This window comes from Ornithorhynchus anatinus, chromosome 11 (assembly GCF_004115215.2).
Source record: "Ornithorhynchus anatinus isolate Pmale09 chromosome 11, mOrnAna1.pri.v4, whole genome shotgun sequence".
In the NCBI taxonomy this organism is placed as follows: domain Eukaryota; kingdom Metazoa; phylum Chordata; class Mammalia; order Monotremata; family Ornithorhynchidae; genus Ornithorhynchus; species Ornithorhynchus anatinus.
Genome location: NC_041738.1, coordinates 57,130,454 through 57,154,185, shown reverse-complemented (window position 1 = coordinate 57,154,185; position 23,732 = coordinate 57,130,454). Strand labels below are relative to the sequence as shown.

At 48.8% G+C, this 23,732-nt stretch overlaps 1 protein-coding gene across 1 annotated transcript in view; it reads left to right on the top strand.

Moving 5' to 3' along the window:
- Positions 1-23,732, top strand: part of SIK2 (salt inducible kinase 2) — a 55,919-nt gene that overhangs the window by 7,828 nt on the left and 24,359 nt on the right. The window contains exons 2-3 of the mRNA XM_029075423.1: positions 7,433-7,549; positions 9,242-9,305. Of these exons, the coding sequence (XP_028931256.1) occupies positions 7,433-7,549; positions 9,242-9,305 (181 nt within the window). The remainder of the gene's footprint in view (positions 1-7,432; positions 7,550-9,241; positions 9,306-23,732) is intronic.

Below are 23,732 nucleotides of genomic sequence, written 5' to 3'. Positions count from 1 at the left end.
AGTCCCCTCTCGCCCTTTTTATTTTTAGATCATGAGTGCCCCAAAGGACAGGGTCTGAGTCTGATTCCCACCTGTGTATTCTTTCCCAGTGCTTAGTACAGTGCTCTGCACACAGTAAGTGCTCTTTTTTTTATTTTTAATGGTATTTGTAAAGCACTACGTACCAGCCACCGTTCTAAGCCCTAGAGTAGGTAGATATAGGGTAATCAGGTTGGACACAATCCATGACCCACATGGAACTCACACTCTTAGCCCCCATTTTACAGATGAGGGAACTGAGGCACAGAGAAATAAAGTGTCTTGTCCAAGGTCTCCTAGCAGACAAGTGGCGGAGCCAGGACTAGAACCCAGGGCCTTCTGACTCCCAGACCTGTGCTCTATCTACTGGGTCACTCTGGTTAGACTGTGAACCCGTCATTGTGCAGGGATTGTCTCTATCTGTTGCTGCATTGTACATTCCAAGTGCTTAGTACAGTGCTCTGCACATAGGAAGCGCTCAATAAATACTTTTGAATGAATGAATGATTACTACTTCTATTTAATGAGCATTCTCCATATGCAGAACATTGTACTAAATGATTTATCCACTCCACCCTCAGCTCCACATCACTTATGTGCATATCTGTCATTTATTTATATTTAAGTCTGGCTTCCCCTTTAGGCTCCTTCTGGCAGGGAATGTATTTACCAATGGTTACATCGAACTCTCCCGACCGCATAGTACAGTGCTCTGCACACAGTAAGCGCTTAATAAATATGATTGATCGATTGGGAGAGTACAGTACAAGAGAGTTGGTAGACAGATCCCTGCCCTCAAGGAGTTTCTACCCTTTTAATTCTCTTTTCCTCTCTAACCCTTTTTCACCTCATTCTACCCTCTCCCTCTTAGATCGCCATCAGTGGTATCGAATTACCCTCTACTGTGGAGGGAGCTGTCACTTGGGAGACATAATAATAGTGATATTTATGTGCTTGCTATGTGCCAGGCACTATGTATATAAGCAGATCGGGTTGGACACAGTCCCTGTCCTGTGGGGGACTCAGAATCTCAATCCCCATTTTACAGATGAGATACCTGAAACTCAGAGAAGTGATGTGACTTGGCCAAGGTCACAAAGCAGAGAAGTGGCAGAGCTAGGATTAGAACCCATGATCTTTTGACTCCTGGGACTGAACTGTATCCTCTGGGCCATGCTGCTTCTCCTAAGAAACCCAAGACACATTCCCTGCCCTCTAGGAGTTTTTACCCCTTCTCTTTCACTCTCTTCTTCATTAACTCTCTTTCACTTCACCTCACTCTACTTTCTCCCACTTAGTCAGATCGCCGTCAACGATATCGAATGGCCGCCTATTGTGGAGGAAGCTGTCACTTGGGAGATGTAAAGAAGAAGCCCAGAACGTGTACCCTGCCCTCAAGGATCTTACAGCTTTGATAGGAAAGACAAGCAAGCATGCATTGACACATGAACAATAGCTAAGAGCATGAAACCAAGTGAAGCTATATTTGGCCTTCGTATTCGAAGACGATGAAGTTCGTCTGTGAGTGATTGTGGCCGGAAAAACCGAGGTGGGACCCACAGCCCCAGCCACGTTGCGTGAAGCCGTCCCTCGTGTTGTCAGTCTTAATGACCGCGGCGTCTGGTGCTGTCTTCTCTTTTGCCCCCTCGTCTCTTGTTTCTTATAAAACTTTTGCTCCCTCATCTCTCCTTCCCTATAAAGCTTTTGCTCGAAGAGCGCTGCTCCTTTCTTGATGTCCGCCAACTCCATTACTTTGTACTCTCCCCAAGGGCTCAGAACAGTGCTCCGCACATAGCAAGCGCTCAAAAAATACCACCGATGGATTGCTAGCAGTTCCTGCTGCCGACCCGCCTTCAGCAGTCGACTTCCAGTTTTCGCCTGGGATGTGGCCCTTGTGGGAGGTTTTATTGGACCGTGTCCTTGAAATGTTTCCTCTGCCCTCTCTCGGTCTCCCCCCTCAGCCGTCCCATCCAGCAACTCTTAGGGGTCTCCCTCTGTCACTTATTTTCCACCCGACCCACCCAGCGGAACTGTATCAAGGTGAGCAGAGCTCTGGTGCTGGGAGACCGACGACATTTCCAGACTTGATTGATTGAGAAGTACGTTTGTGCCGAGGAGACGGTCTGGCTGAGGGAGGAAGGGATCGACCAGGGAAGGCCTCCTGGAAGAGGTGGCTTCGGCACCCAGTGGAAAGAGCAGGGGCCTTAGAGTCAGAGGACCTGAGTTCTGATCCCGGCTCTGCCTGTTGCCTGTTGTGTGACCTTGGGCAAGTCACTTCACTTCTCTGCCTCATTCATCTCATTTCTAAAAGGGAGTTTCAAAACTTGCACTCCCTCCTACTTAGACGGTGAGCTTGGCACATAGTAAGCGCTTAACAAATACCACAATTACTATTCTTGTTATTGTTATTATTATTATTAATATCTTGTTTTACACAGGGAGCAATGGGGAACTCTGACCGGGGAGGTTTGAGGAAGGGAGTGAATCACTTCAGACAGCGCCAAGAAGGATTAAAAGTGTACCTGGCCAAATGCAAGATGGAGGAAGTAGTGCGGTAATAAAGGAAACAGCGTGGCCTAGTAGAAAGAGCCCCGGCCTGGGAGTCAGAGGACCTGGGTTCTAATCCTGGCTCTGCCAGTCGCTTGCTTGGGTGACTTCGGGCAGGTCACTGAACTCCTCTGTGCCTCAGTTCCCTCATCTAAAATGGTGATCCATTCTCCCTTCCACTTTGACTGTGAGCCCCGTGTGGGGCAGGGACTGTGTCTGACATGATGGTCTTGTGTCTACCCCAGTTCTCGGTCTAGTGCTTGGCAATTAATAAGCACTAAGCGCAGAGCACAGTTGTTAAGGGGGCCGTAACTAATGCAGTCAGGTGGTTATGGGTGTAAAACAAGGTGAATCTTTCTCTCGTGATCTCATTAGGGCTTTGTCACACTCATTTCAGCTCACACATACGCAAGCACGTACGTACTTTCTCGGCCTACCGAGGAGCAGCCAGCCATGACTGCAGACCCAGAGGACTGGAAGCTCATTGTGGGCAGGGATTGTTTCTGACTAAACCCACATTTCCTCTCCTCCCACTCTTCTGCATCACCCTGGTTTGCTCCTCTATTGACCCCTCTCTCAGGCCCACAACACTTATGTCCCTATCCATCATTTCTTGATGTATATGAACACCCGTCTCTCCCTCTAGACTGTAAACTCGTTGTGGGCAGGGAATGCGTCTAAGCCCTCATTTCCTCTTCTCCCACCCCCTTCCGCATCACCCTGATGGTGCTCCTTTTATTCACCCCTCCCTCAGCCCCACAGCTCTTAGATCCCTGTCTGTCATTTATTTATATGAGCGTCCATCTCCCCCTCTAGACCGTCAGCTCGCTCCTATCTACCAACTGTCATATCGTACTCTCCCAAGTGCCTTGTACAGTGTTCCGCACACAATAAGCGCTCAATAAATAGAGTTGATCGATCGATGGGGAGGTGGACCCCAAAGTTTCCACTGCGGGAGGGGTTGGCAGAACAGCTTTGAGCCGTCTGCTTAATGTAACATCGGTCTTCAGACGACCTGGGGTTCTGTAGTAAAAATAGTTCCAAAGCTCCATCTTGTTTTGGAGTAATATGGCATTTATTAAAAGATAATCGTAAACCACACCCCTAGGATAAAAGTAGAATGGCTTCCAAAATGGTTGAAAAAGCAGACCTACATCAGGAAAATAAAGGACCGAAGGGAAATACAAGCTACTTGCCACGAAGCGAGGTTTGGGGGCTCTGTTTTCGGGACGAACCCCATGTGGGGCAGGGACTGGGTCTGATCCGATTACGCTGTAGCAACCCCAGTGTTTAGCACAGGGCTTGGCACGTAAACAGCAGCCTCAGTTATTTTTTACGATCAGGTTGAGTTTCACAGTTTGCTCCAACGTGGAAATGTTTTCTTTTAGTACTAATGTTAGTATTAATGAGAAGTAATTGTGGTCTAGTGGAAGTCAGAAGGTAATGGGTTCTAATTCCGGCACCACTACTTGTCTGCTGTGTGACCTTGGGCAGGTCCCTTTATTTCTCTGTGCCTCAGTTCCCTCATCTGTAAAATAGGGATTAAGACTGTGAGCCCTATGTGGGACAGGGACCGTGTCCAACCCGAAAATATTGAATCTATCCCAGTGCTTAGAACAGTGTCTGGCACAAAGTAGGCGCTTAACAAGTACCATAATTATTATTAGTAGTAGTAGTAGGATGGACTACTCCGGCAGTAGTAGTAATTGTAGGTATTACGCTCCTACTGTGTGCAGAACACTGTACTGAGCACTGGGAGGATCTTAGCAGGCTGTAAACTTAGACTAGCTTAGAGAAGCAGCATGGCCTGGTGTATAGAGCATGGGCCTGGGAGTCAAAAGACCTGGGTTCTAATTCTGCCTCTGCCATGTGTCTGCTGTGTGACCCTGGGCAAGTCACTAAACTGCTCTGTGCCTCAGTTCCTTCATCTGTAAATTGGGGATGAAGACTGTGAGCCCCACGTGGGACCTGGACTGTGCCTAACCTGATTACTCTGTATCTTCCACACTGTTTAGAACAGTCTTTGCCACATAGTAAGTGCTTAACAAATACCATTTAATAGAGGAAAAAAAAGCTCATGGTGGGCAGGGAATGTGTCTGCCAACTTTGTTACATTGTACTCTCCCAAGTGCTCTGCACACAGGAAGGGTTCAGTAAATACCACTGATTGATGGATGGATGCAACAGGGGCCAGTGGAGGAAAGGACGGAGGAGGGCTCATTGACGTGGTGACGGGCTTGAAGGTGTGAGACCAACAGGGAAGTTTAAGTTGTAAACTTAGACTGCAAGCTCGCTGTGGGCAGGAAATCGTATCTGTTATGTCGTTCCATTGCACATTGTAGAGTACGGTGCTCTGCAAACAGTGAGGGCTCAGTAAATACCATTGATGGATTGTTTGAGAGGCCCCGGTGGCATTTTCACCAGATGACACTCATCTTGATTGTTGGACTGGCCTATGGACGAATTCCAGTGCTGCTTCAAAATAATTTCTGGGGTGCTTAAAAATTCACTTGTCACACCAAAATTAGACTCTTAGAAGTTGTGATTGTAAGAATATGTATCGAGTGCCCACCCCGTTCAACACACTGTGCTAAGCTCTCGGAAGGCAAGGCACTGAGAAGTGACTGCCCTCAACCAGTTTACTCCCCAATGGGATTTGGTATTGTAGTTTCTCATTATAGGGGTGCATTCTGCATAGGGCAAGCTGGTGGTATTTAACTCTTCCGGTGACAGTTGACAGTTCAGCGGAGAGAGCGTAGGCCTGGGAGTCAGAAGGACCTGGATTCTAATCAATCTTTAATTCACTCAGTCGTATCTATGGAGCGCTTACTGTGTACAGAGCACTGTACTAAGCACTTGGAAGAGTACGGTATAACAATAAACAGACATACTCCCTGCCCACAACAAGCTTATGGTCTAGACAGGAAGGCAGACACCAATATAAATAAGTCCCGGCTCTGCCTGTTGCTTGCCGTGTGAGCTTGGGCGAATCGCTTCACTTCTTTGTGCCTCGGTTCCCTCATCTGCAAAATAGGGGTGCTCCGTGTGGGACAGGAACTGTGTCCAACCTAATTGTGGTACCTACCCCAGCGCGTAGGACAGCGTTTGACACGTAGTAAGCCCTTTGCAAGTACCATGAAGAAAAACACCGTGTTCTAAATATCAGTCGAAATGTTTTTCAGAGGAAAGAGATGCATTTGCAAACCAAGCAGTCGTGGAAAACGTTGCTATTTGGTGGAGATTTTGAACTCCCTCCCGTTGACCAGGCCCGAGGGGTCCGAAGCCGAGAGTTTCATATGTTCCAAGGGCGAATCCCTCTCTCGGGAGAGTCCATCTCCAGGCAACTAGAAAACATGTATGGAGCAATAATTGGAATTACCTCTTTTTTCCTTGAGTTCACACGGAATCATCGGACTTGGGGGCAGGCCGTAGGTTAGAGATGGATTTCCTTTGGAGTTAAATGGATTCCAGAGCTCCAGTAGAGCCATCTTCCCGATTTTTTTTTTTTTTCCATCCTAAAGAAATGTTCGCGACCAAGTGGCTTGGTTGGGACGGGCACCGGCGACGCCTGCTCTCGGCCCCTCCGAAGTACGGCCTCCATCACCCCGCTTAACCTCCACCAGTCTAGGGTTTGGAAGGAGGAAATGAGTGTTGAGAGCTGAAAGATGAATTGGAAAAATGCTCCGAATAGAGAAGTTGGCCCAGAATGGATCCCACTCAAAGTTTAATAAATGTAAAAATAGCCAAGCGCTTACCTCACGTGAATGTGGTTCGGTTGGCTTTTTACAGGATTCTGATTTTTTTTTTAATGGTCTTTAAGGGCTCACTCTGTGCCAGGCACTGAACTAAGAGCTGGGGTTGATACAAGGTGATTGGACCAAGCCTCGGTCTCCTCATCTTTAAAACTGGGATAAAATACCTATATTTGTTAAACACTTAGTATGTGCCAAGTCTTGTTCTAAGTAAGCGCTGCAGTGAATACAGGCCAATTGGGTTGGACACATTCCCTTTCCCACATAGGGCTCACAGTCCCAATCTCCATTTTACAGTTGAGGGAGCGGAGGCACAGAGAAGTTCAGTGACTTGCACAAGGTCACACAGCAGACAAGTGACGGAGCTGGGACTAGAACTCAGGTCTAGAACACCGATAGAGCATGGGCCTGGGAATCAGAGGGCCTGGGTTCTAATTCTGGCTCTGCCACTTGTGTGCTGTGTGACCTCGAGCAGGTCCCTTCACTTCTCCGAGTCTCAGTTCTCTCATCTGTAAAATGGGGATTGAGACTGTGAGCCACATGTGGGTCAGGGACTGTGTCCAATCGGATTTGCTTTTATCAATATCAGTGCTCGGTACAGTGCCCGACACATAGTAAGCGCTTAACAAATACCACCATTATTATTTCTGAACTCCATCCTAAGCCCCATGTGGATTGTGTCCAAACTTTTGTGTCTACCCCGGTGCTTAGTACAGTGCCTGGCACATAGTAAGTGCTTAAAACAAATACCACAATTATTATTATTTGTAATTTATTTATCAATTTATTTATATTAACGTCTGTCTCCCCCTCTAGACTTTGAGCTTGTCATGGGCAGGAATGTGACAGTTGTTGTAGCGTACTGTCCCGAACGCTTAGTACAGTGCTTTGCACACAGTAAGCGCTCAATAAATAACAATTGAATGAAAGAGGAAGCGGGCACCTGGAAAATCCATCAGCTCCGAGATTCTCCCCAAGACAGCCACGACCCTTTGCCAGACTCAAACCAACCAACCTTTAAACCGGCTGGGTATCGGTTCCGCCGCGGCCCGGAGAGAGAGCCGGGTTCCGTAGTCTGACCGGGGCCGGGCGGTGTTCTTGGTCTTTGGATGCAGGTGGCCATAAAGATCATAGACAAATCTCAGCTAGATGTGGTGAACCTGGAGAAAATCTACCGCGAGGTCCAGATCATGAAGATGCTAGACCACCCTCACATTATCAAGCTCTATCAGGTACGTTTCCCCCCGGGCACCTCTGAGCCGCTCGGTACGGGGGCGGTCGGTCGACTGGCTCTTCGGCTGTCCCGTGGGGTCGGGACTTGAAATCCTGGGTTCTCCTTACGGCTCCAGAGGGACCGTGGGCTCCCCAGGAAAGGAACCGTTCCGTGGTGAGCTCGCTGTGGGAAGGGAATCTGTCTGTTGTTGTACTGGGCTCTCTCAAGGGCTTGGGACAGTGCTTTGCGCACGGTAAGTGCCCAATAAATACGATTGAATGAATGCTGTTTGACTGGCGTCCGCCCCTTTGAGAATGAGAGAGGGCTTGAGGTTGGACTGGTCGAAGCGGGGCCGAGGTCCTGCAGTGGTCAGTGGTATTTTTTGAGCACCTACTGCAACTGGGAGAGTACGAACCCTGCCCTCGAGGAGCTTACAGTCGAGGGGTTGTCAGACATCTTCAGGTCAGCCAATCAGTGGCTCTTATTGAGCGCTTATTATGTGCAGAGCACCAAAGTAGACGCTTGGGAGAGAATGATACAATAGAGTCGGTAGACAACATCTTTACCTCAAGGAGTTTACAGGCCACTGGCTCTCTCGAGAACTCGGGGATTAAGATTATTACCTCCTGTCAAGGATTTTCTAGGCTTTCGGGTGAGTTCCAAAAAATGAGACAACTATGAGAAACCCTTGAGGTAGTCCGAAGAGCGTCGTGAACGAAGCCAGAGCGATGGGCGTGTCTTCCCTGATCTTATTCAATCACTCCATCGGTGGTATTTATTGGGCGCTAGCTATGTGTGGAGTACTTTACTCAGCGCCTGGGAGAATGCGACAGAATTAACAGACGTATTCCCCACCCACAATGAGCTTTCAGTTTAGAGGAAGAGACACATTAATATGAATGAATAAGTTATTTAGTCGAGCTGGGTAAAAGAAGCAACCGATTTGTGTGAGTTGTGGACAGGGAACGTCTCTACCAACTCTGTTGTATCGTACTCTCCCAAGAGCTTAGTAATAATATTGATGGTGATGGTATTTGTTAAGCACTTACTCTGTGTTGAGTACTGTTCTAAGTACTGGAGGAGATGCAAGATAATCAGGTTGGACACAGTCCCTATCCCACTTGGGGCTCACAGTCTTATTCCCAATTTTACAGATGAGGGAGCTGAGGCCAGAGAATAGCGATGGTATTTGTTAAACGCTTACTATGTGCCAAGCACTGTTCTAAGCGCTGGGGTAAATAGAAGGTAATCAGGTTGTCCCATGGGGCCCACAATCTTAATCCCCATTGTACAGATGAGGGAACTGAGGCCAGCGAAGTGATTTGCCCAGGGTCACACAGCAGACCAGTGGTGGAGCAGGGATTAGAACCCAGGTCCTTCTGACTCCCCATCCTCGAGACCTGTCCTCCCTCCTGCTTAGATTGTGAGCTCCATGTGGGACCCGATGATCTTGTATTTACCCCAGTGCTTAGTACGGCGCTTGGCAAAGTAGTAAGCACTTAACAGATACCACGATAGGTATGATTCTCCAGTGCCATCGTCAGTGGTACTTACTGAGTGCTTAGTATTTGCAGAGCACTGAACTAAGCACTTGGGAGAGTATAATGCAACAGGATCGGCAGATACGTTCCCTGCCCACAATGAGCTTACAGTCTACAGTCTAGGGTTTACGGTTCAATAAACTAACATACGATTTTTGGTCCCTCAACAGGTGATGGAGACAAAAAGCATGTTGTACCTCGTGACCGAATATGCCAAAAATGGAGAGATTTTTGGTAAGTCGTATTTGCGTTCCTCCGTTTGCAAAAGATTGAATCGGTCACTGTCCTTCTGAGCATATTTCCCCCCAGTAAGGCTGTAATTTTGGGTCTCTTCATTGGGGAAGAACGTAACCGAGGGTTTGGGATTTAAAAGAGGCATTTTAATCTGCTCGATGGAAATGATGTGTAGGAAGATATATTTCATTTTCAAGAGTCAATTTGAATGCCTTTCTGGTACGCTGCAGTGTTTTTGAAAATGTGCTGCTTTGAACTGAATCTTAAATGTTCACATACGATCGTGGAGGTTGTCATGTCCGGAGTGGTATTTTAGGAAATTAGACTTTAGCCTTTCCTACTAGCTGGGGGAGACCTGTTCTGTTAGAGGTTAAGTCGGCTGGTTTCCCTCCCCATCTCCACTTCATTTCTTTTGGGACTGTTGGCCTTGTAAGGGGGGAGGGGAATCAGTTTTCTTTAATCCCGATAAAGTAATTATGCAATAGACATGGTGATGTTGTTTTAGATTCGTTCGGGGATGTGGGAATTTTCCATAATGAATTGTTATGAAATGCCCAATTACACCAGTTATGGCATTTTAAAAGAAAAAGTAGCTTGCTTCTTGAGGTCTCGATTGTCTTTAACCACAAGGAGAGCTGTGGAGAGAGAGTCTTTTTGGTATATTTTAGAGCTGTAAAGTTCCCCATTGTCTATTTTTATCTGGTGTTTTAGCAGAATTGCTTTTTAAAACTTCCCACAATGGGTTATGAGAGGGAAAAGTTCGAGCAGTGGAGAAGCAGCACGGCTTAGTGGATAGTGCACGGGCCCGAGAGTCAGAAGGAACTGGGTTCTAATTCCGGGTCTGCCACTCGTCTGCTTTGTGACCTTGGGCAAGTCACTTCGCCTCTCTGAGCCTGTTTCCTGTAAAATAAGATTAGGACTGTGAGCCCTACGTGGGACAGGGACTGGATCCAGCCCATTCATTCGATTCATTCATTCATATTTACTGAGCGCTTACTGTGTGCAGAGCTCTGTACTAAGCTCTTGGGAGAGTACAGTTTACCATTAAACAGACATATTCTCTCCCCACAACCAGCTTACAGTCTAGAGGGGGAAGCAAACATTAATAGGAATCAATAAATTAAGGCTATATAAATAAATTAGAGCCAATTATCTTTTATCTACCCCAGTGCTCAGAAAACAGTGCCTGGCACATGGTGAGTGCTCAGCAAATACCACAATTATTATTATTATTAGTATTATAAGAAGGCTAAAGAAGCTTGAGTAGACCCCCTCCCACCTCCACCCCTCCCCTCCCGCCCTGGCTAACCGGTCCAGAGTGTGATGAGAGTGGATTTGGGAAGCCAATTCTATGTGCAAGAAGCTCGTCATTCATTCATTTAGTCAGTCGCATTTATTGAGAGCTTACTGTGTGAAGAGCACTGTACTAAGCGCTTGGGAAAGTACAATACACCAGTAAAGAGGCACATTCCCTGCTCACAATGAGCTTACAGTCTAGAGGGAAGGATATCTTCCAAGTGCCTGTGGAGAGTCAGCCCCGTAGGCCGGCCTGACTCAGCTTGAGGTTTTTGTGTTTTGTGTCCCACCAACGGACAGCGACTTTACCGGAAAAGCTCAAATTGCAGCCCAAGTGGGAAACCCTTTAGCTGAAGGATTTGGTGTCTGGGAAGAGGAGAGAGAGTATCCAAAAGGGCTTGTGCCGGGCTCAACGCGGGCAGCCAGTCACGGAGGAGAGAATAATAATGATGGAGTTTATAAAGCGCTTACTGTGTGTCAGGCACTGTACTAAACGCTGATTACTACCTGACCTCATCTGTAAAATGGGGATTAATATCGGGATCCCTGTGTGGGACCGGGACTGTGTCCAACCTAATTAGCTTAGATCTACCCCAGCGCTCAGTTCAGTGCCTGGCACACAGTAAGTGCTTAATAAATGCCATTAAAAAAAGGGGTTGGGCACGATGCCAATTCCCGCACGTCTCCGTGGCGAAAGGCACAGTTCGCCAGAGGGTGGATAGAAGTAACCAATGTTGGGGAAGTTTTGGAGTTAAACCTCCTCAGGCTGCTTCCCTCCACAGGGGTGGCCACGAGGGAGATCGAAGGAGGACTTCGGGGAGCCCCCGGGCCCCCGGCCGGATGGGCCCGGCGGTTGGAGAGCCAGAGGCCCCGACCAGCCGCGGGGCCGATAAGATGTTGGCAGGCGGTTGGCAGGTTCCGGGCTGAGGAACACCCCAGAGCGAGGCTCACCGAACGTTTGACCCCGCTGCCTCGAGGTGCCACGCTGGGCGAGGGTGAAGTCATACTATTTATTAAAGTGCTTAGTGTGTGCAGAGAAGCAGCGTGACCTAGTGGATAGAGCCCGGACCTGAGGGTCAGAAGGACCTGCGTTCTAATCCTGACCCAGCCACGTGTCCGCTGTGGGACCTTGGGCAAGTCACTTCACTTCTCCTTGCATCAGTTTCCTCATCTGTAAAATGGGGACTCAATACCTGTCCTCTGATCCTCTTGGACAGTGAGCCCTATCTGGGACAGAGACCCTGTTATTATCTTGCATCTCCCCAAGCTGTTAGTACAGCGCTCAGTACAAACACAACCGTATTTTTCCTCCCACTACTGCCAACGTGTCAGCCGTGTGACCTTGGGCAAGTCATTTCACGGCTCTGGGCCTCAGTTACCTCATCTGTAAAATGGGGATTAATACTGCGAGCCCCATGCGGAATAGGGACTTTGTCCATCCCGATTGTATCCACCCCAGTACTTAGTACAGTGTCTGGCACATAGTAAGCACTTAACAGATGCCATTATCATTATTTTATTATGGCGCGGTGCTGTCTCGTGGCACTGGAGTAGCAGGAACACGGCCACTGTTGCCAACCAAGCGGAAGTGGTTGACTGAGATAGTGCCAAGCCCGGCAGGGGAGGCAGAACCTGGGCTGAGACTGGAAGCTCGTGGTGGGCAGGGAGCCTGTCTACCTATTCTGTTATATTGGATTCTCCCAAGCGCTTAGTACATTCATTCATTCAATAGTATTTATTGAGAGACGGGCAAGGCGGCGGCGTCAGGTCTACCTCATTGACCGTAGGCTCTCCCAAGCCCGCCCAGGGCTCTGAACCATCCATTTCCAGGGCTCCCCTCCAAGAGGCCTCCCCTGCCTAAGCTCCCCTTCCCTCTTCTCCCACTCCCTTCTGCCTCACCCTGACTCGCTCCCTTCATTCATCCCCCCCTCCCAGCCCTGCAGCACTTATGAACATATGTCATTGATTTTTTTCTATTAACGTCTGTCTACCCCAGCTTGTACCCACTCCGGCGTTCAGTATAGTACCTGGCACATAGTAAACCCTTAACAAATACCACAAAGGGGGTACAAGTACGGTACTCTGTAGACCGTAAGCTCATTGCGGGCAGGGATTATGTCTGTTTATTGTTGCATCGTACTCTCCTAAGCGCTTAGTACAGTGCTCTGCACACAGTAAGCGCTCATCTTCCCTCAGCTAAGTCCCCTTTCCCCCCTTTCCCTCTGCTCCTCCCCCTCTCCCTTCCCCTCGGCAGTGTGCTCATTTGTATATATTTTTGTTAATGAGGTGTACATCCCCTTGATTCTATTTATCATGATTAAGTTGTCTTGTTTTTGTCCGTCTCCCCCGATTAGACTGGGAGCCCTTTGTTGGGCAGGGACTGTCTCTATCTGTTGCCAAATTGTACATTCCCAGCGCTTAGTCCAGTGCTCTGCACATAGTAAGCGCTCAATAAATACTAATGAATGAATGAATGATAAATACGATCGAATGAATCCAGGAGCGAATGGAGGGGGTCCCTTCCACGTCGTCAAGGCTTCTTTGATAGCTGGCATCAGAGAACCTCAAGGGCTGGGAGGCTATAAAAGAGGCATTAGTGTCCGTGCTCTGCACGCTGTAAGCCCTGGGTAAACAGCCCTGATGGATCGATTGGCACAAGGATGTTTTCTTAGCCTCAGAGAGGCAGGGGAGCAGAACTCAGAGTTGATCTTTGTGTCAGCAAGAACCTTTCTGGTCAGAGGGGGAGGCTCCCGGGGGGAAGGGCCGGATCAGAGAACATGTCTCGCTCTTGCCACCCTCACGTTGGGCAGATCCACGTCCGGCAGACCGATGCAAGACGTCGGCAGCGCCCGGTGGGGAAAGGTGTGGAAGGGGAGGCCGACGGGCCCGGCCCGGCTAGTCCTTTCGAAACCCGGCGAGTCCTCGGCGGGCAACCGGGCCGAGGTTTAATAATGGTATCTGTTAAGCGCTTACTAAATGGCAGGCACTGTACTAAGCATTGGGGTAGATATAGGTTAATCGGTTTGGACGCAGTCCCTCTCCCACTTGGGGCTCACAGTCTTCATCCCCTTTTTATAGATGAGGGAACTGAGGCCCAGAGAAGTGAAGTGACTTGCCCGAGGTCACATAGCAGACCATGGGCGGAGCTGGGATTAGAACCCAGTTCCTTCCCACTCCCGGGCCAGGTGTCCAAGTTGGTTGGGTCACTTTCAAAAGCCCGTGGACATTGGAAGCAGGTGGGCATCTCAATCGCCGGTCCCCGCTCTGGGGACCATCGCCATCATCCATGGGCGGTGGGGTTGGGCATCGAGTGCTGGGGGTGGGGGGGATCGCAATGGGGAGGGGAGCAGAGGGCCGCTTTCAGATGACCCTAGGGCATCCCATCTCTGGTTTTAGCTTCTCTCAGTCTGTGACCGGTAGCCCAACGCAGCAGATATGTGGTGGAGCAGGGATTAGAACCCAGGTCCTTCCGACTCCCAGGCCTGTGCGTTATCCACTAGGCCGTGCTACTTCAATAATAGTAATAGTAGCATAACTGTGGTGTCGGTTAAGCCTGTAATAATAATAATCTGTGGTATTTGTTAAGAATTTACTATGTGTCAGGCACTGTACTGAACACCGGAGTGGGTACAAGCAAATCGGGTTCGACACAGTCCCTTGTCCCACCTGCAGCTCACCGTCTCAATCCCCGTTTAACAGATGAGGTAACTAAGGCCCAGAGAAGTGGAGTGACTTGCCCAAGGTCACCCACCAGACGAGTGGAGGAGCTGGGATTAGCACCCAAGTCCTTCTGATTCCCTGGTCCATGTTCTATATACTAGACCACGTTGCTTCTCCAAGAGGAGCGGTCAATGAAAGCTGGCTCCTTTCCACCTCTTGGCCTCTCCGAAACCTTCCCGGCACATGAGGACTCTTAGTCAGCGCTCACTTCCTTTTTCTGCTTCCCCCATCAATCAAAGGTATTTATTGAGCGCTTACTGTGTCCCGACCACTGTACCATAATTCCAGCATTGGTTTAGCTCTCAGAGGGTGGGGAGGGCCGGGGGAGTCATCGAGTCCCTTGGCAAGGAGCCCACTGTCCTCCCTGAAGACGGCTAGAGACCAATCAAAACTATTTTATTGAGCGCTTACTGGGTCCCAAGCACTGGAAGTCAAAAGGTCATGGGTTCTAATCCCTGGCCCCACCACTTGTCTGCGGCATGACTTTTGGCAAGTCACTTCACTTCTCTGGGCTTCAGTTACCTCATCTGTAAAATGGGGTTTGAGACTGCGAGCCCATGTGGGACAGGGACTGTGTCCAACCCCATTTGCTTGGATCCACCCCGGTGCTAAGTACAGTGGCTGGTACATAGTAAGCGCTTAACAAATACCATAATAATAATAATTCTACCATTGGATTTAATTCTCAGAATGCGTTGGGGGGAGGGGAGGGGCATTGTGCCCCATGGCAAGGAGCCCGCTGTTCTCCCTGAAGACGGCTAGAGACGGGAAAGTGATTTGGGCACGCCCTGGGGGAAAAGAGGGAGGATTGCCCCTCGGGGGCACGTGGGCTTCATTGTAATCTCACTTTCCTTCACCATTGGGGGCATTTTCTTTTTGGCAAGAACTCTTTCCTGTTTGCCTCCAGGCCAAGACCTCCTAAAAGGCTGCCGCAGTTTGGCCTCTTCTGGAGGAGGGAAAGAGGCAGAATTGTGCTTGGAAATTAAAAAAAAATCTGAGCCAGCCTTGTGCCTGGGCTCTATCCACTAGGCCACACTGTTTCACCGTGGACACGTTTGCCAGTCATTCGTATTTACTGAGCACTTACTGTATGCAGAGCACTGTCCTAAGTGCTTGGGAGAGTAGAATATAACAATAAACAGACACATTCCCTCCCCACAGTGATCTTAATGTCCAGAACTCCGGGGCCCTCCGTGGGTGCCAAGGTTCCCCAAACTCTTTAATGTTCCGGAGCCCAAAGGGCGCTTGGAGAATTTGAGGGAGAGCAAAGGGAAATGGGCAGCAGGCCGGCAGCACCCAAAAAATGGCAATCAACTTGTCCCCACAGCGATTGCCGCTGTGACTTTGTAGGAAAGGCCTGAGTGGCGACCTTGGCCTGGGGGTAGTTGTTTACTGGGGTAAGGGAGAGGAGGAAGAGAAAGCGGGTGGCGTGGCCTTGTGGAAAGAACAGGGGCCTGGGAATCACAGGATCCGGGTTCTAATGCTGGTTCCACCACGTACCTACCTATCGCCCTGGGGCCTTCAAAGTCTTCCGGAAACCAGTTGGCTCCCACTCTACCTGTCTGTTCATCTCCCACTTCACCCTCTCCATTTCAACTTAGCCTGTGGCCTTCTGGAACCCCAACACCCAGTCTTCCCTCCCTTCTCTCCTGGGTGACTTGAACAAGTCACTTCCTCTCTCTGTACCTCAGTTACGTCATCTGTATAATGCAGATTCAGACTGTGAGCTCCATGTGGGACAGGAACCTTGTCCAACCTGATTAGCTTGTATCACCCCAAGTGCTTAGAACAGCACTTGACACATAGTAAGCACTTAACTAATACTATTATTATCATTATAACAACTACTGTGTGACCTTAGGCAAGTCATTTCACTTCTCAGTACCTCTGTTCCTTCATCTGCAAAATGGGGATTCAGTCCTGTTCTCCCTCCTACTTAGACCGTGAGCCCCATATGGGACGCGATTATTTTGTATTTACCCCAGGGCTTAGTAAGTGCTGGGCACATACTGTTTAGCAAATTCTATTATTATTAACATTATTATTATTACCATTATAAAAGACTTTTACCCTTCTGCTCCCCAGATGTATCCAAGGCTCTGGAGACCAAGGGGAAGCAGTGTGACCTAGAGGAAAGAGCCTGGACCTGGGAGTCAGAGGCCCAGGCTCTTAGTACCAACTCCACCTCTTGTCTTCTATGTGACCCTGAGCACGTCACTCCATTTCTCTGTGCCTGTTTCCTCATCCGTAAGATGGGGATTAAATCCTCCTCCCTCCGACTTAGACTTTGAGATCCCAGTGGGGCAGGGTCTGTATCCAACCTGATTATCTTATATCTCTCAGTACCATGCCGGACACATAGTAAGCGCTTAAAAGTACCATTAAAAAAAAAAAAAGATAGTGACCATCGAATGGTATTTTTGCAGTGGCCTTTTCCCTACCCTCAGCCTGCCCTCTTGTCTGAAACCTGATGCTTCTGGAGCACCGGGTTTCTCCGTAATGATTGGTGTCAGCTGTGAATGCCGGTGAAGCCGTTCGAGACGGACCTTTCGTGGTAGCCTTGGGGAGCCATGACGGGTTGCTAGGGAAGGAGATTTAGATGAACTCAAGGATGAGAGAGAGAGATTTTTCTAAGGCTTGGAAACGGCTCACAGGATTCATGTAGACTGTAAGCTTGTTGAGGGCAGAGAATATGTCTGTTGTATTGTTATATTGTACTCTCCCGAGCCCTCAGTACGGTGCTCTGCACAAAATAAATGCTCAATAAATACGATTGACTAACTGACTGACAAATGTGGCCACTATGTAACAGCTGGCCTAGCGGATAGAATCCGGGCCTGGGAATCACAGGTCTGGGTTCTTTGCCCAATTCTGCTACTTGTCTGTTGGGTGACCTTGTGCAAATCACTTTACTTCTCAGTATCTAAGTTACCTCATCTGTAAATTGGGGATTAAAAGTGAGCTCCATTTGAGCAGGGACTGTGTTCAACCTGATTATCTTGTATCTACTCCAGCGCTTAGAACAGTACTTGACTCATAGTAAGCGCTTAGTAAGTGCCCTTGTTATTAATGGAAGGTGAGGGCAAGAGTCACGGAAGGAGAAGGGAAAGGGAGGGGTGCTGGATGGTCCGGGGTGGCCATTTTCTGATGTCGGAATTCAGATTCTCAACCCTGTTCTCATCAACCTCATGTGGCCTCCAGCTGGGCAGTTTTCAGTAGGGAAAGCTTTTTGGCCAGCTGGCTACTGTCCTCCCTGCACAATCACAAGATGGAGGGGGGGTCACGCCTTCTCCGAGCGGCCTTCCCCGATTAAACCTTCTTTTCCCCAGTTCTGTCTCCCTTCTACATTGTCTAGGATGTGGATCTGTGACCTTCGGGCATTTGGTATTCATCCCCCCAACCCATAGCACTTAATGTACACATCTATAAGATATGCATTATATATCTTATATATATATATTATGGTATTTGTTAAACATTTACTATGTGCCAGGCAATGAACTAAATGCTGGAGTAGATACAAGATCATCCCGGGTTACTCGGTCTGTTCAGCATCTCTTCAACACGTTTAAGTGGATGATGGAGAGGCGGGCATTAATTTTGACACATAGGCATTAATTTGCTGCAAGAGGAAGTAATAATAATAACGATGGTATTCGTTAAGCGCTTACTTTGTGTTAAGCACTGTACTAAGCGCTGGGGTAGATACAAAGTATTCAGGTTGTCCCACATGGGGCTCAGTCTTAATCCCCATTTTCCAGATGAGGTAACTGAAGCACAGAGAAGTTAAGCAACTTGCCCAAAGTCAAACAGCTGACAAGTGGCGGAGCCAGGATTAGAACCCACGACTTCCAACTCCCAAGCCCGGGCTCTTTCCACCAAGCCAGGCTGCTAGTCTGATCACCGGGCTTTCTCGGGTCAGCTCAGAAATACTTGTATTTCCTTTAGAATGTAAGTTCCTTGAAGGCAGAGAGCATCTCTTCCTACTCTATCGCACTCTCCCCGGTGCTTAATACAGTGCCCTGCCCATGGTAGCTCTCAATAAATACCTGTGATTGACATTTGGAGAGAAAGCAGTTTTTTATTTTTTATTTACCATTTTGAAATGTATGAGGAGAGTTCCCATCTCACTTGTTAGAGCGTAAGCTCCCTGTGTCTTGTACTTTCCCAAGAGCTTAGTATGGTGCAGATATCCCCAGTGAACACTTAAAAGTATCGTCACCGCTTCTGGTACATTGACAAAACCATCCAAAGAGGTAAAAAATCTGGGTTTTAAGGCTGTCCTGTGCCTATTATTCATTAATAGTAATCATAATAGTAATATTGAATATTATCATCTTTATTATTATCTTGAGGGCTCACTTTGTGCCAAGCACCTTACTAAGCACTGAATTATTTATTCAAAAGTATTGTAAATTACTCATTTACTCATAATATTGTCCGTCCCTCTCTAGACCGTAAGCTCATTATGGGCAGAGAGCATTTCGGCTAATTCTGTTGTATTTTACTCTTCCAAGTGTTTAGTACAGTGCTCTGCACATAGCAAGTGCTTCACAAATATGATTGATTAATTGATAGATACACAATAATTAGGTCAGACACGGTTCCTGTTCCACACGGGGATCAAAGTCTCCATGGGAGGAAGAACGGGTTTTGAATCCCCATCTTGCAGAGGAGGAAACTGAGGCCCAGAACACTGAAGTAGCTTGCCCAAGGTCCCACAGTCAGGCAAGTGGCGGAGCCAGAAATAGAACCCAGGTCCTCTGATTCCCACATCCGAGCTCCTTTCACTAAGGCACGCCGCTTCCCTGTTTCGCACGAGTCCTCAAATAGTTGGAATAGCAGTGTGGCCTAGTGCCCGGGCCTGGGAGTCAGAAGGACCTGGGTTCTAATCCCGGCCCCTCCACTTGTCTGCCGGGTCCCCTTGGGCTAGTCACTTCACTTCTGTGCCTCAGGTACCTCATCTGTAAAATGGGGATTAAGACCGTGAGCCCCACGTGGGACAAGGGATTTGCTCTTATCTACCCCAGCGCTTAGAACAACGCCTGGCACATAGTAAGTGCTTAAAAAATACCACAATTATTAATTATTATCAGTATTATAAAGTCACTTCACTTCTGTGCCTCAGTTACCTCATCTCTAAAATGGGGATTAAGCTTGTTAACCTCATGTGAGACAGGGACTGTGTCCAACCTGATTACTCTGTATTGACCCCAGTGCCTGGCATGTGGTAAGCGATTAACAAATACCATTTAAAAAACAAACAAACAAAACAGCCTAGTTGGGGCTTAAAATAGTTGCCGACAACGTGCAGGAGACGCCGACTTGGCAGGGTGACCCCGTCTGGACCTCCCAGTCCCCGGGGATCGGGACTGAAGTTCCCTAGATAGAACCAGGGGTTGCGGGGGGGGGCGGGGTAGGGGGGCGTCAAGAGGGTCCCCGTGTCCTGCCTGGACTGGAAATAGCGGGCAACACGGAGGCGGACCCAGAACAGGGGAGTGCGGCTCAGTCTTGGGGGGTCTTCCTCCTCCGACCCTCAAGGAGAGAGCAGTCTCGGAGACAGGCCAAGGGGGCCGGCGGGAGAGCGCTGGAATTGTGCCGGGAGGAATTTCATGGCAGGGCCCAGCTAACCCGTCAGAGCATTCGAAAGATTCGTGATTCAGAACACGGGCTATTTCGAGTCTCAGAGTCTGGGGAAGATAAGCAGGCGGCAGAATCTGCGGTCGGAAGTTACCGGTACTTTTATGGCAGCGGGGAGAGAGGGAGGGCAGAATCCTAGCAGCCGATGTGCCATTTTCTCTGTGGGCCGTGGATTTGATCTGCCGGGTGTCTGTCAGAGAGATTCCCCCAGGTGATGATGATAACAACAAAAATAATCACTGTGGTGTGCGTTAAACGTTTACTATGTGCCGGACACCGTACTAAGCGCTGAGGCACATACAGGTTCATCAGGTCGGTCCTGTCCCACGTGGAATCCGCAGTCTAAGGAAGGTGTCTCGTCTCCGTTTTACGGATGAGGAAACCGAGGCCCAGAGAAATGAAGCGCCTCGCCCAAGGTCACCTAGCAAGTAAGAGGCAGAGCCGGGATTAGAACCCGGGTCCTTCGCCTCCCAGGCCCGGGCTCTTTCCACTAGGCTACTCTGCTTCGTTACCTCTCGGTTCTCGGACTAACTGGGAGGGAGGGCACAGGGTGACCGCTTCACCGGTGGACGGGTCCAGAAAGGTCTAGAACAGCCTAGCTGCCTCTGGGGTAGGGCATTGCCCCAGATAAATACAGCTGCCACTGAAAGAGAGACTCAGCTCTGCGAAGACATTTTGTGGAAGAATCGTCTGCTCAGTGTTGGCGGATCGCAGGGGACTGTTTGGCAATGGGGCCCACTCCATTGGGTACTTCTTTAAGCCGGTCTCCTAGACTTGTGCATCCCGGGGGAGACCTGAGAGCTTCCAGTCAGAGCTGAAAAGAGCCAAAGTGGTGGTTTTCTGGCCTGTTGGCCCTTGGAAGTCTGCCCTCTCCCAGTCGGTTGTATTTGTCGAGCACTTACTGCGTACAGAGCACTGTATTAAACGCTTTGGAGTGTGCAGTATAACAGTGAACAGACATATTCCCTGCCCACAATCTCTGTCCTTCCCTCCCCCCCAATCCTGAAATATCTAGTCCCATTTCACCCCGGCACTCAAAATGGAAAGCTGACACCTCTCCCGACAGCAAGCTTTCTTTTGAGGAACGCTGGGTCCGGCAGACATCTTGGAATGGTGAGCGGTCTCGAGGAGGTGGTGAGAATCGTATGCCGGTGTCCAGAACCCCACCAGACCATAAGCTCCTAGTGAGCAGGGAACATATCTTGCGAGAGAAGCAGCGTGGCTAGAGAAGCAGCGTGGCTCAGTGGAAAGAGCCCCGGCTTGGGAGTCAGAGGTCACGGGTTCGAATGCCGGCTCTGCCACTTGTCTGCTGTGTGACTCTGGGCAAGTCACTTCACCTCTCTGTGCCTCAGTTACCTCATCTGTAAAATGGGGATGAAGACTGTGAGCCTCATGTGGGACAACCTGATTACCCTGTATCTACCCCAGCGTTTAGAACAGTGCTCTGCACATAATAAGCACTTAACAGATACCAACATTATTATTATTATGATCTACCCCAGCGCTTAGAATAGTGCTCTGCACATAGTAAGCGTTTAAGAAATACCAACATTAATTAACTCTGTATTGTTGTATAGTACTCTCCCAAGTGCTTAGTACAATGCTCTGCACACACTCAATAAATGCCACTGACTGAGGGATCGATTTCATCTCCAAGCGGATTTTACCTGTGAGCAGGAGAACCATCTCCAATCCAGAGGCCGGGGTGCGGCTGAATCGAGGCGCCATTGAGAAGCAGCTTGGCCTAGGGGATAGATCCCCGGCCTGGAAGTCAGAAGGACCTGGGTTCTAATCCTGGCTCTGCCAGATGAGTGCCGTGAGACCTTAGGCAAGTCGCTTGACTTCTCTGTGCCTCCGTTCCCTCATCTGGGGATTAAGACTGTGAGCCCCATGTGGGATAGGGATTGTGTCCGACCTGATTAGCTTGTATCTACCCCAGCGCTTAGTACAGGTCCTGGCAAATGATGCGTAACCAATATCATAAAAAAGAGCATTCAGTTTGAGATTCTTTTGGCTTCTGTGAGCAATAACAGAAAGATTTTCTTTGGGGCTTGGTCAGATGAAAAGAAAACACATCACCCTAAGGAAATGATTATGTTCGTAAAGGGGAGGCCTTGGGTAAATTTTTTTCCATAAACTGCCTGGTTTGTTCCCCGGGGACCCAAGGGAGGGGCTCCCTCACCTAAGAGTCTGTTCTCCCTCCTACGTGACTGTGCCCACAATGGCCTAGTGGATATAGCACAGGCCTGGGAGTCAGAAGGACCTGAGTTCTAATCCTGGCTCCATCACGTGTCTGCTGTATGACCTTGGTCAGGTCACTTCACTTCTCTGGGCCTCCGTTAACCTCAACTGTAAAACGAGGATTAAGAGTGTGAGCCCCATGTGGGGCAGGGACTGTGTCCAACCTGATTAACTTACATCCACCCCGGTGCTTAGAACAGTGCTTGGTACATAGTAAGTGCTTAACCAATACAGTCATTATTATGTGGGACAGGGACTGTATCTGACCTGATTAACTTGTTTCTCCCCCAGCTCCTAGAACACTGCTTGACACATAGTAAGTACTTAACAAATACCTGAAAAAACCCCAAAAAACGGAATCAAACTCTGTTTAGAAATGTGTTTTATACAGAGATGATCATTAGCCTACCCTGTTGGGAAGGCGAGCGTCGAACTGCCATTGTTTCTGTGAGATCCCAGGCTTTGGAATAAATATCAGCCTCTTCTACTACTCCCACTTGTTTCATGTCTCCAAATATGGAATCCGCTGCTGAAAACGAATACAGGAAATGCCTCATTCCCAAGTGAAAGGTCCTGTTTATTCCAGCTATTGTTCGCCCGTTGAATCCAAGGTGGTTTCCAATGTCTCCCGAATTATCCCGGAGAAGAAACCCAGACACATGCCACGGTCCCGCCCTGCTCCTCTCCGCACTTCCGTCCGTGCTTCTTGCCGGTCTCGTTCGGTCCTTGTTTTTTGTTTTTTTCCTTTCGATGAATGAGAGACAAGAATCCCTCAGTGAGACCTGGCGGCAGGTTTCGAGGTGCCTCCCTGGTGACCAGTGGACGAGGACTGTCCAACTGCCCACCTCGGCCCAAGTCCCATCCTGGAAAGATAAATTATGATTATTCCTTAATCACGATGAGAAGCAGCATGGCCTAATGGAAAGAGCCCGGGCCTGGGAGTCAGAGGACCTGGGTTCTAATTCCGGCTCCGCCCCTTGACTGCTATGTGACCTTGGGGAAGTCGCTGCACTTCTCTGGGTCTGAGTTCCTTCATCTGTGAAGTAGGGGATTAATAATAATGTTGGTATTTAAGTGCTTACTATGTGCAGAGCACTGTTCTAAACGCTGGGGTAGATACAGGGTCATCAGATTGTCCCACGTGAGGCTCACTGTCTTAATCCCCATTTTACAGATGAGGTAACTGAGGCGCAGAGAAGTGAAGTGACCTGCCCACAGTCACACAGCTGACAAGTTAACTGATACTATTTTTAAAAAATTACTATGTCATCTTGGGAGTGAGGACGAACACACACAAAAACCCAAAATGTCAGAAGAGGCCAGGCGGTAATTAGGATAATTAGGAAAGTTAGTAGTAGTAATGAGAGTGGAGGGTTTATGTAGCTCCTTTTTCACGGGGTCCTGCAACAGATAGCGGTAGAGGGGAGGCAGTGTTGCACAGAGCACGGACCTGGGAGTCAGAAGGTCATGGGTTCCAATCCCAGCTCCACCACTTGTCTGCTGTGTGACCTTGATATTAAGTCACTTCGC